The sequence below is a fragment of the Elgaria multicarinata genome, chromosome 1 (genome assembly GCF_023053635.1).
Source record: "Elgaria multicarinata webbii isolate HBS135686 ecotype San Diego chromosome 1, rElgMul1.1.pri, whole genome shotgun sequence".
NCBI classification, from domain to species: Eukaryota; Metazoa; Chordata; class Lepidosauria; order Squamata; family Anguidae; genus Elgaria; species Elgaria multicarinata.
In genome coordinates, this window is record NC_086171.1 from 69864970 (window position 1) to 69877471 (window position 12502).

The window sequence follows — 12502 nt, forward strand, 5'->3', positions numbered from 1 at the left end:
ATTTTGTCACTATTTCGCATCCAGCTTAACATAAGATTTGAGGGGTGGAGATAAATGGATCAGGTAGAGTGTTTAAAAGTATGAGAAATAAAAGACAGATGGGGAGGCTTCAAAAGGAAGGGGAAGGAGGGGAGTGGTCCAAAATTTTGTTATGTATGAATCTGTGGTTGCACAATATGTATGAATCCATAGTACATTCCACAAAAAGGGGTGGGGAGAGAGAGAGGGAGGGAGGGAGAGAGAGAGAGAGAGAGAGAGAGAGAGAGAGAGAGAGAGAGAGAGAGAGTGAGTGTACTACCTTGAGCCAAACCACATGTCTTACTTTTTTCTTCCTGGGTATGAATCAACACAAAGCAAACCAGATCAGAGAAGCCAAAAAACATATGGAAATAGCATGGACGAAGATTAAAAACTGACATTCACATTAGAAAAGAATGAGATTACAAACTGATGTTTCAAAACTAAATTATGTCCAACATGCTCGTTTTCAGTTAGTGCTTCCCAGAAACCAGAGGCAGCCATCAGATTAGAGATTATATTTCGTTTTTTCTACAAAATGGCCTATACTAACTAAAACATAGAATTATTATTATTTTAAATCCACTTTGGCCAGGAGTAAAAGATCATTTTAAGATAATAAATATTAAATGGAAATATTCTTAAATGGAAATATTCCATTACACTTACATTTATATTGTACGTATCATTCTGAAGAATGTCGACATCCTTTATTGTAATATAATCAATGTTACGTCTATCAATGTTCTGCTATCCTGCCTGAAACATCATGATCCAAATGAAGTGCATGTCCAGTCGATCCAGAGGGAGAGGCAGGTAACAAATAAATATATTATTATTATTATTATTATTATTATTATTATTATTATTATTATTATTATTAACCAGAGGGGTCTAGATTTCTGCACTCCTTAAACGTTATAAACTTAGGATCAGGATATTTCAGAGAGACAATATATGAGCATCTCCATGGTGTATAAATTTTATAGGTAGGACCCTGCTCGAGATTCCCTTTTCCAAAGACATTACAGCCTGATCTATAAGTTTATCCAAATGTCATTTGGGTTATGGCACTGTAGTGCTTTTCACATTTTCTGAATAATGTTTGAAAGGAAGTCATCACATGATCAGGGGTTCTGCCCGTGCTGGCACTGTCCCACTTGCAATTACAATGTTGGCATGGGAAGTAACCACATTGCTGGTCTTGCCACAAGATTGTTTCCTTTCAAACTTTAGTGGAATGGCATGGGAAGTAGCCAAACGACAGGGGCATTATCATTCAAGTAATGTATGGACCAGAGTAAGGCTGCAGTGGTAAGGTCTTTTCAGTAATGGCCCCAGAATTATGGAATGAGTGATTTTTCAAATCAGCATATTGAGGGCTAGAAACTTGGCACTATGGCCATAGCTAGACGGGGCGAAATCCCGGGGTGATCCCCAGGATCATCCCTGTGCATCCACATGACGCACAGGGGATCCTGGGATTAGGGAGGGAATATCCCTCCCTTGTCCCGGGATCTCGCCCTCCCCTTTAGGCCCGTTTTTTCCATGGTCTCGGGCTGAGCCCGAAACTGCAGAACGTGTGGCCGGATGCCGCAGTTTGTCTCGGCTGCTGGGAGCCACACGAGGATGGGGTGGGGTAAGCGGGGAAAGTAATTATTTTTTAAAAAATAACTCACTTTTGCACACGAGCGTTCGTGCGCTGCTGGCCCTTTAACGAAAAAAATAATGGCAGGCGCGATGCCTCTCCGTCTGAGGTCGTCATGTGCTGCATGTGAATTGAGGGGGAGATCTCACGATGAAAATATCGTAGGATCTTCACCCCTCCATCCCGCTAGACCGCTAGGTCTAGCTAGGGCCTATAGCTCGGTTGTCAAACTCTGTTTTAAAAAACTAGATGACATTTCCAAACCCTAGTTTATTGTTGCTCAAGTACTACAACAACAACAAAAACGAACAACAACAAAAAAAGAGAATAGAAAACGTAAATTCAAAATGGGAGGTTTTTGTTGTTGCTGCTGCTGAGCTTGGTTTCTAGAGCTGCTCCAAGAAATTTTGTATTGCAATGACTTGGCAAAGGGATCCTCAGATGCTGGGGTGCAACTTTCAGACCACACATATGAAGCCAGATATGCACACATAGCTGTACGCATGACCTAAGAGCTGCAACTCATGAATCTCCTACAACATTTGTAAGGATATTAAGGCAATCTCTTTGTGCTCCATTTTACTGTGCAGGCAACTGCATGGCTTGCTTGTCTTGCTGGGCCAGCCCTAATCCTTCCTGGGGGTGGATCTACACTACTGCTTTAAAGCGCTTTATAACAGTTTTGACAACTGTTGGGGCCCAGGACACACTGCATATACAGGTTTCAAAATGTTTTCAAAGCGCTTTAAAGCGCTTTAAAAGCAATAGTGTAGATCCCCCCCCCCCGGCGGTGTTAAATTCTGGCCAGTCTGAAATATAAATATCTCTAATGACATTTGGGGCTGTTAAATCTTTGGGAATACTTCTAATTCCAGATTTCATCCAGCATAATTGGAATTTCGGCTCTAAGCCCCTAGGATGCAGTCAAAATGGCAGCCAAATTGTTTTAGGATGTGATCCCAACCACATTTGCTTGGAATCATGTTCCACTGAAAGCACTTCCAAGTAATGTATTTAGGAGTGGCCTGCCAGCCAATATTAGGAAGTTAGTTTTACCCTACCCTGTGCCTGTTTGGTGCATTCTCTTCCCCTCCTTATTGTTTTATTATGATTTTATTAGAATGTAAGCCTATGCGGCAGGGTCTTGCTATTTACTGTTTTACTCTGTACAGCACCATGTACATTGATGGTGCTATATAAAATAATAATAATAATAATAATAATAATAATAATAATAATAATAATAATAGCTTGGAAATTATTTTTAAGTCTCGGAAAGATGCTTGATACCTAATTCAACAAAGCCAGATAGGCACAGAGGGTGGGGTGAACACACAACCATCCATGATAAGCTGCTTTTTGTACTCCTAAACATTTAAATGGGGTTCACCATGCTTTATAGATGGGCAGTGCTGAGAAGGAAGGGAAGAAAGTGGCACAGTTAGGACCTAACTAAATATTACGAAACGTTACAAGCAGACGCGTATAACAAGACCCCATTTGGCTCCCCACCTCCTTTTTTAAAAAAAGTATTGGGGGGAAGGGTTGATTTCAAGAAATGATCTGGGTGTGTATTTCACTCACTACCCACCTGCCTCTTCTCTGCTTCAAACTGTACTTACAAGCCACCTTTCTTCCGTACGGTTCCAAAATGTCTGCTTACTCCCACAAACAAATATTTGAAACCCTGCAGGGGAAAAGTGTCTTGGGGGACAATTTGGAGCAGGAAAGGAAAAGTCTGAGCACCCCCTACTGCTGCTGCTTTTCTGCTCTAAATTGACCCTTTATAAAATAGTGTGTGTGTGTGTGTGTGTCCTTTAAGGCAATTGTGGTTTTATTATATGCATTTGCATGGTATCAGTTTCAGTATCTACATATGATTAAACTTAGTTTTTTATTCTAGCCCTGATGAGGCCTTTGAGGCTATATCAAAAACAAGCAACACTAGTACAAAAATTTAAAACAGATAAAGTCAAGCCAGTCACTCCAAAAGCCTTCTGAACAGAAAAGCCTTTGCCATTTTTAAGCAGCTATGAGTAAATAGAGCTCGCAAGCCATTCTATGTAAAGAGAAACGGCACCACCACTCTAAAGGCACTGCTCCTTGAACTTCCCAGCCTCTCCTCAGAAGCTTGGGGTATCTGGATCAGAGTCTCATTTCATGATCCAAGCACATGGGAAGGAACATACGTGAGATGATTCCTAAAACATCCTGAGTCCAGACAGTTAAGGGCTTTAAAGTTCACCATTTCCAAGTACAATTATACCTCTTTTAGACAGAGGCAGATTCCTGTTACCTAGGATTGAGGACTTCCACAAGAGAACAAAAAGGATGTACAGATGTACACTTTAATAAGTGGCACAGAAGTGACAACATCTGGAACCCAAAGGAGACATGACTTTTATTCTAAATACTGTGTCCTCTTGGCTATTTTTTTCGATCCTCAAATGTTATTGAAATTATTAATGCTGCAATCCTAAACCCACTTAACTAGGGAGTAAAGCCCCCACTGAACGCAGACTTAGCTCCCAGGAAACATGCACAGGATTGCATATTGCATAATCTTCCATATGATATGAGCACATCTTCCAAAAAGGGTTAAGTCTCCTGGGATTTCCAAAAAGCTGTGTTTAGTTAAAACAGGCTTCAGCTTCACACGGGGAAAATGAACTTGTCGCTTAGCAGAAGCGACGTCCGAGGCCTTTACAAGGTGGGCTAGCTACAGCACACCATGCATGACAGTATTCTCAATAACATCATTTACTACAGGAACACAGCTTATCACAGCAAGACAGACCACAGGAGTGCGAGGCGACGGCACTACTGGTCTATTCAAAGAAAGGCACACTTTCTCATTTTTGTAGGCTAAGCATAAGCCTGACCACAAATTCCTCGCTCAGTCCAGGATCATCTAATGGATTCCATATGAGCAACACAAGCAGCGGCTGCTCTTCAGATTCACTCACTCACCGTCGCTTCTTCTGAATTCCCGTTGGGGACTTCTACTGCCCGGACCGTCGTGTCCACCTTCACCTTTGCCGTTGTTACAAACTGAATGACTGATGAACTGTCCTAAGGATGAAAGAACAACCCAAGCTGAGCCAACGCTGTCAAATGTCCGACCTTCAAAGACTTTTATGGCCTCAAATCAGATGCAAAGTCTCTCAAGCAATATTCCAGATTTAAATCCAACCCACCCCATTAAAATTTGATATGCTGTGGTGGCCGCTTTTTGTTTTCAAACTTGGATCTGATCTAGATGAAAAGCTCTCCGATCCAGATACATGGCCCAATTAAAAGAATGTAATACGCTGCCAAATACCACCAGCAAAGAACATCTTAACCTGGATGATTTCCACACAATTAAAAACAGATACTTAGATGCAATTACTAAAACGTGCTTTTGTACACTATCAGATAAAATATTTTTATTATTAAAATAAATCCTGACATAACACATTGTAAAAAGCCTAAATATATCTATGGTGTTTTCTCTCTCTCCTTCAAGAGTGAATCCCTGATGTATTTCCTACAAAGAGTTTAAACAACTGGTCCAACCAGTTTCCTTTTAAAATCAGTATTTGTTCTTGTAAAGTAACATTGCATTGCGTGCCCTCTGCTGGAGCTAGATCAGAATTACAGTTTCATAGTCACATGACTGTTACATGATACTGCAGAAGTAAAGTGACAACTGGAGGCATAATCCCACCCATCCTTCTGACCAGCAAGGAGTATCCACACGACTTTCACTCTGTGGTTTCAAACTACATAGTGCTTATGGTCCAAGTGGTCTCCTCCTGGTGTGGTGCCACATTGTGTTGGTGGCTAGACACGCTGTTTGGGCCACTGTCCTTTGGAATGAACCACATCATCAAGGATAATGAGTCCCCACAATACTCTTGCTGAACAAGAGGATTCCTCTAGAAGGGGCCCAACAACATGGATTTGCCTTGCACTAAGTTCTAAGGGCACCTAAGGGTTGTGCGAATCACCCCTGAATTGATGGGGCTGCAGTTAAAATATTTATTTGCTTTCTTGCTTTAATACTCTACAGAGTTTCAGAGCCAGTGTATTTAGCAGCTTGAAGGATGGACAGAAAAGGCAGACCAGCGTAAATTCTGTTTTGTTTAAATGTCTGAGATTTGCTCAAACTGCACTGCACAAAGCAATACATCTAAATATTCCCAGGTCTATTCTCACTGTGTGCTGTTTTTCATTCAGGCAATTATGCTCACCTTTTTTAATATCTCGGTATTCAACAGCATCTGCACATCTATGATTCGCGATTCTGCTTTTGCTAGTGAGCTTAAGTTACAGTGTATAATTGAGCAGGGCTTGCTTGATCTTCCACAGTCCTAAGGAAGACAAGTAGAAAACTGTGAGGCAAATAAAGAAACCGGGGGAGGGGGAATAAACGATGCTCAGTTTTTGGGCCTGGGATAACAGCAGCCATGTTTTTATTAACTCTTGATCAGCTTCTCTAGAAACATCTCCTAGAAAGCCCTTGTAAAAAGTTTCAATTTCCAGAAATAAATAATCCATACAGCTTTGGAATCATGTAAATAGGAGCTACGAAATACAGATATTTAGTGCTGGTTCTATGCAGAAGGATGATATGGAGTAGTAACCTATTCCCAATATACTTCTCTGAAAGTAAGACCCCCTTGAAATCAGGGTAGCTCAACATAGGATTAGACTGTCAGCAGTTATTTCTTAACAAAAAACAACAACAAATGTTGACAAACAAGGCAATTAGAGAAACATATTTATGAATTTGGAAAAAAAATCCATTTGAAATAAGCTATTTTTGATATATTTATACTTCAATCCAGACGTGATGTGCCATCATAAGCTCCTTTTATTTTAAGGTCTAGAATTCCCTATGTGGCTTCAGCTAGACGAGGTGGGTCGGAGGGAGGCCATCTCATGATTTTATGATGGTGAGATCGTCGCCCTGGTTTACACATGGCACACGACATCACGCCCGCCATTTTGAATTTATTTTTTAAACGAGAAGGAGCACACAAGTGCTCGTGTGAAAACTGTATTTTTTGTAAAAAAAACACCTCGCCTTCCCCCACCCCACCCCCGATGGGCACAGAGCTTCTGAAGAGCTCTGTGCCCCGTCCCCAGCTCCCGGCTTCTTACGGTTACTCGCGAAGAGCCAGGACAACCCGCGACGCCCGGCCACACACGTTCTGCGGTCTCGGGATCAACCCGGGACCATGGAAAAAACAGGCTAGAAGGGTAGGGCAAAATCCCGGGAAAATGGAGGGATCATCCCTTCCTGCTCCTGGGATGCCCTGTGCGTCATGTGTCTAGCTATGGCCTGTGTGATAGTAGCCAGAACATGTACAGCTGTATGTGAAGAACTGCATGGTCATTTCCCTCCAGAAGCATATGTTTGTCATCATTACCTTTCTTGGAGGGGAGTAAAGAGGGGTCCGGATCCATCTCCCCCCAAACAGATAAGTGTTTTCAAAACTGACAGAACAGGGGATACAGAACAGATATGCAGAACAGAACAGATGTGCAAAGTCCCAGGTGCAGGATGATGGTATTTTATCCTGTGGGGCCTCTTTTCATGCATGCAGGACCCTACATTTTAGAGAAGAACCATAGGTCAAAGGTAGAGTACATGCTTTGCATGGAGAAGGTCCCAGGGAAAAAGTCATGCCTGAATCTTGAAAAGCTGCTGCCTGCCTGTGTAGACAATATTGAGCTAGATGTTCCCCCTTGAGGCTTGTTTCTGGTTGGTTCTGGCTCCATTTATAGGTGGCATTGTAGCATACTCTCATTTGTGACTGGAACTGGCATTTTCTGCTGAAATGTTTCACGTTTCAAAACTCTGGCTATAAACATTTTCTTTGAAAATGTATAACCTGGATGCACAACTGCTGGCCATTTATTGTGACTAGATAAAGACAAGGATTATCTATTGCCAGCTACAGGCAGAAAGTGCTCCATGGACTCAGAGAGCTCTACTGGTTGTAACAGCATTGGGGAGACTATGCAAATGTGGGGCTCCAGAATGAGGCAATGGGAGTTCTTCAGTGTTTCTTACCAGAACTGTTCTCCCAGACTTGGTGAAAAAGGCAAATATTGTGTGAAAAATGTTCTCCTTTTCTTGAGGGATGATGCAGGGGGTTGGGTTTTTTTGAAAAGAGCAGTTTCCCTTGTCCTGGGCAACCTAAAGAAAATAAAACAACACACAAACAACTTAGCTTTTGAACATTTTGAACCATCTTTTCCATTACAATCATTATGTCAGGGTTGTTGTTCTTGTTGTTAAACTCATACTTCTCCCACAAGACCAAAAGAAATTACAACGAAACAAAAATCTTACAATGAAACAGCCCTTTTAATGGCTGCCAGTGTCTCCTATTAAACAAGTGTTCATTTACAGGTGTTAATTGATTCCAATAAATACAAATTCAAAATTGCTGAGCCTTATTTATTTATTTATTGCATTTCTATACTGTCCAATAGCCAAAGCTCTCTGGGCAGTTCACAAAAATCAAAATTGTCAAGTACAATTCAAGGTATAAAACAAACCACAATATAAAAGGAAAGGAAAGGAACCTCTCGTGCAAGCACTGAGTCATTGCTGACTCTTGGAGGGACGCCAGCTTTCGCTGACGTTTTCTTGGCAGGCCTTATATAGTGGGGTGGTTTGCCGTTGCCTTCCCCGGTCGTTATTACCTTTCCCCCAGCTAACTGGGTACTCATTTTACCGACCTCGGAAGGATGGAAGGCTGAGTCGACCCGAGCCGGCTGCCTGAAACCAGCTTCCGCTGGGATTGAACTCAGGCTGTGGGGAGAGTTTCAGCTGCAGAAACTGCTGCTTTACCGCTCTGTGCCACACGAGGCTCAGTACAATATAAAACCAAAATATAAAAGTACAATATAAAAGCTCAACCAGAATAAAGCTGAGCAGCGATGCAGAGATTTATACTGATTTAAAAATCTGGGTCTTTATTGCTGGGCCTGAACTAAAAGGTAAGGTTAGGGGGATGGGGGGATCCTGCCCACATCTGCAATTGGGAACCATTTATATCCCCTTTCTTTTCCCTCTCAATGACAGCCGGTCTTAAAATGCCTGGAAGTAGGAAGTATTTATATTTGGAAGTATTTATATTCATGGAACTAAGGGGTGGTTGTTAGGTTATAGAAGTAGCATGATTGCCCATTCCTATGGCATCATCTTACAACACTCTCATAAGAGCAGGTTAAATCTGTTAAATCTGTCCTGTCTCTGACTAGTTAGGCATATTTATTTATTTATTTATTTATTTACTTATTTTTGCATTTATATACCGCCCCATAGCCGAAGCTCTCTGGGCAATTTACAAAAGTTAAAAACAGTAAACATTAAAAACAAACATACAAAGTTTAAAAACATAAAAAACATAAAAACAACAGTATCCTATAAAAACAGCTATCTTTCACTCCATCATCCGCTCATTGATAGAAACAGAGCTTGTTTTAGAGATGTACAAGAATTCTGTTCCACTTGCGCAGGTGTGCATTAACACTGATGTGCACTGGTGGTACAAAACCTCCAAAAAGGTTTTTAAAAATGGCCTGCAAGTCCATGCAACTTGGAAAAAGCCAGTCCACTGTAGAATCCACAGGTTGGATTCATAGAAACCTGAACTCATCTGAATCTGTTGTAGATTTCCCCCAGCATTGGATAGTAACCATACCATCTCCACTTTCCATGTGAATTTGTTCTACTATTACTTCCCACAGGGGGAAGACAATAGAGGAGCAAAGTCAACACCTTGGTGGGATTTACTCTGCCCGGGCTTTCCCTAGCTGGCAGAAGCCTGGGTGGACCAAAATGGGCTCCCTGACCAGGGCACCAGCTGGAGAAACATCTGCTGGCACTTTGGCCAAGGGTCTGCCCCTAACGTCAGTGACAGGGCCCTGCCCCTTGATATCATCTAACCCATGAAGGGATGTCTGGAAGGGGAGGCAATCAAATTCCCAGACTGAAACTAGCTTGACACAAGTCTCAGGATATGTTTCTAGAACTCGTGTTTTGCTTGCACCCAAATCAATCCCTGTTATCTCCTGGTAGGACTAGGAAAGAATCCTGCCGAAAAAAACTGGAGAGTGGCTGCCAGCCAATGTCAACAACACTGAGTTAGATGGACCTGTTGGATCCTGGAATGGATCTTGGTTATGTTTTCCATTGCTTTGTTAATTGCTGAGGATCTGGAGGAACAGAGGACTCAGCAGAAACTTAAAGGTCAACTCTACACCTGGACATTGAGTGTCATAATTGTCTAACTGATTGTCTTCAATTAAGGGTTGCAAGGAGTTGCATCATTGTACAGGTTGTCTATAAAAGTAAATGTATTTTCATGTTTACTACTTCCATGTCCCTTACCCAACTTGATGTGAGCTGTATTGACTGACCATTTGTAAGTATTTGTATCTGTACTGCCATAACTAAATTATATATTTATTTGCCAGTAAAAAGGTTTGTTTTAACCTACAAAAATCTCTGTCTTAATTCACGTCTTTGCTGACTTGGCTGAGAACCGCTGCAATCTCTGCTAGTCTCTGGAAGGCCCAGACAGAGACTTAACACAAAAGGTTATGTGCCAGAAACCCAGTCTGTGCCATAACTAATCAGCTTCTAAAGCCATAACTCAACAGGACCAATGGCCTGACTCAGTATAAGGTGGCTTCTTATATTCCTAGGATGCAAGAGGTCCCAGCAAAAGGCTCTAATTTTGGACAGATCTTGCTTGAGGGTAGCTATATCTTTGGGGAGGGACCAAAGCACAGTGCTAAAGCATGGGCTTTGCATGCAGGTCACAGGTTCAATCCCTGGTATGCCCAGTTAGAAGGACCAGCTAGCAGATTAAAGGGAAGACATTGACTGAGACCTGTTGCCAGTCAGACTGGGCAAAGCTGGACTAGCCAAATAGTCTGACATGGCACGGGGCTGCTTCCTAGCCTTCAGACTTCTAATGAAATTAACGCAAGGACATGCAGATTTGGTGGATGGTTATTCCAATAGCATCTTTCGTCAACATGAACTACATTGCTTCTCAGCAACAGGATATAGCCACTGAAGTAAGAATGTGTATGACTTCACTCACAAAGAATGCTATGTTTGCAACACGCAAAAGAAGTTCCCATAGGACTTTTACAGGAGAAGCTGAATCCTTTAGTAGCCTTACGGAGCAAGGGGAAGAAAATAGCAGTGAATTTTAACCAAGTCAGATGGCATCACCTTTAATAGTAGGCAGTGGAAATATGCAACTCTTTACAAGGTCAAATGCTTGTGGGTGTAAGCAGCAGAGATCAATTATAAATTAGGAACATAGATTAAGAAGATACAACATTGAGCTCCAATGCAGCATTCTGCGTTAATTTTTTAAGAGGGATGGTTCTCTGCAGACTCACCCCCCACCTCCCTCTCCTATTTGAGATTGCAGATGTTCTTGGCAAAGCTATGAGGCCCTCAAGAAGGCTGATTCACTAGATATGAATCACAATTACCTGAGATCCTATCGAAAGTGACAAAAAGCAAGGGCAATTCAGTTATCACCTGCTATTTCAGTGTACTGAACGTTGAGAAAGGGTGCTGGTGGTGTGTGTGTGATTGATTGTATATGTATGAGTATGAACAAAAAAGGGAGTTTTGGAATAGCAGGGAAAGAATAATACTAGATAAAGCACCATTAAGAGCTATACGAATTACAAAGAGTACGAAGAACAGAGATGTTTCCAAAATTCTTCTCATCTGAATAATGTCTCGCCAGGTTTTGGAGTTCTGAATTATCGGGTCTTGTTTCTGTAGTGGAACTATTGCATTAAGAATGCTCTACTGATACATTGTTGGGTTCCCCCCCCCCGAATTTTGTGTGCATACAGATTGGGGTAGCTTTCTGTTGCTCCCATTCATTATATCCCCTCATCACCCTTCAACACTACTGATAGCACATGTGCACATTGATAAAGCACTGCAAAACCATCTTGAAGTGACTGTATACATGACTGCAGCCATGTTCTTTATGTGCAATCATGAGCATGTGTGTCCAATCAATCAATCAAAATAGGCCACAGCAGGCTCCATCCAGGGTGGCCCAATGGTCAGAGATTATGGGACTTGTAGCCCAAAACATCTGGAGGGCACCAGATTGGGGGAAGCTGAACTACACAATTTCATCAGGTTGTTTTTGTTCCCAGCAGTGCTGAGCAAGTTGGAATGATGTATTCAAGCACTCCTGAATGACAAATGATAGCTACTGGAGAGACACCCTTCTGGGATGAATATGAATCAGCTGACTCCGTTCATCCCTAAACCAGATGCCTTATTCACAAACTCCAGGGTATGCTGACCTCAGTGACTTGTCAAATGTTTCATCTTATAATGGTTGTCAGAGAGAGAGAGAGAGATTATTTTCCTGGGGGGTACAGCATGTATCTTTTCAAAATATTTCCTGATGTACTCCAAGTGCAAGTCCACAAACTGTGTAAGTTATAATGCATATCTTTTTTTCCCTTTTTTTTTTTTTTTTTTTGAAGTCGTTCCAAATTCTTTCAGTAGTGGACTTCGCAAAACAAATAGCAGTACAAGCCTCTCAAAGTGAGGGAGCCAGTTTGCTTTCCTGGAAAGAATCACAACTTGAAACAAGCAGATGGGGGATGCTTTACACATGAGAAGATGTTGCAGCAAAACAGATGTGCCAAGTGGTCTTGCACGTCTGCTGCTTCCTGTTCCGTGCAAAAAGTCCTCTAACAAATTAGGGGAAGGAGCATTGCTCAGTAATAAAGCATATGTTTTGCAAGCAAAAGGTCTCAGGTTCAATCCTT

General features: G+C 41.8%; 1 protein-coding gene across 1 annotated transcript in view; it reads right to left on the reverse strand.

The window, feature by feature from the left end:
* ITGA9 (integrin subunit alpha 9) overlaps window positions 1-12502 on the reverse strand; it is a 249188-nt gene that overhangs the window by 22088 nt on the left and 214598 nt on the right. Inside the window, exons 24-26 of the mRNA XM_063129756.1 lie at window positions 7731-7856; window positions 5902-6021; window positions 4637-4738 (exon numbers count right to left, since the gene is read on the reverse strand). Coding sequence (XP_062985826.1) covers window positions 4637-4738; window positions 5902-6021; window positions 7731-7856 — 348 coding nt within the window. The remainder of the gene's footprint in view (window positions 1-4636; window positions 4739-5901; window positions 6022-7730; window positions 7857-12502) is intronic.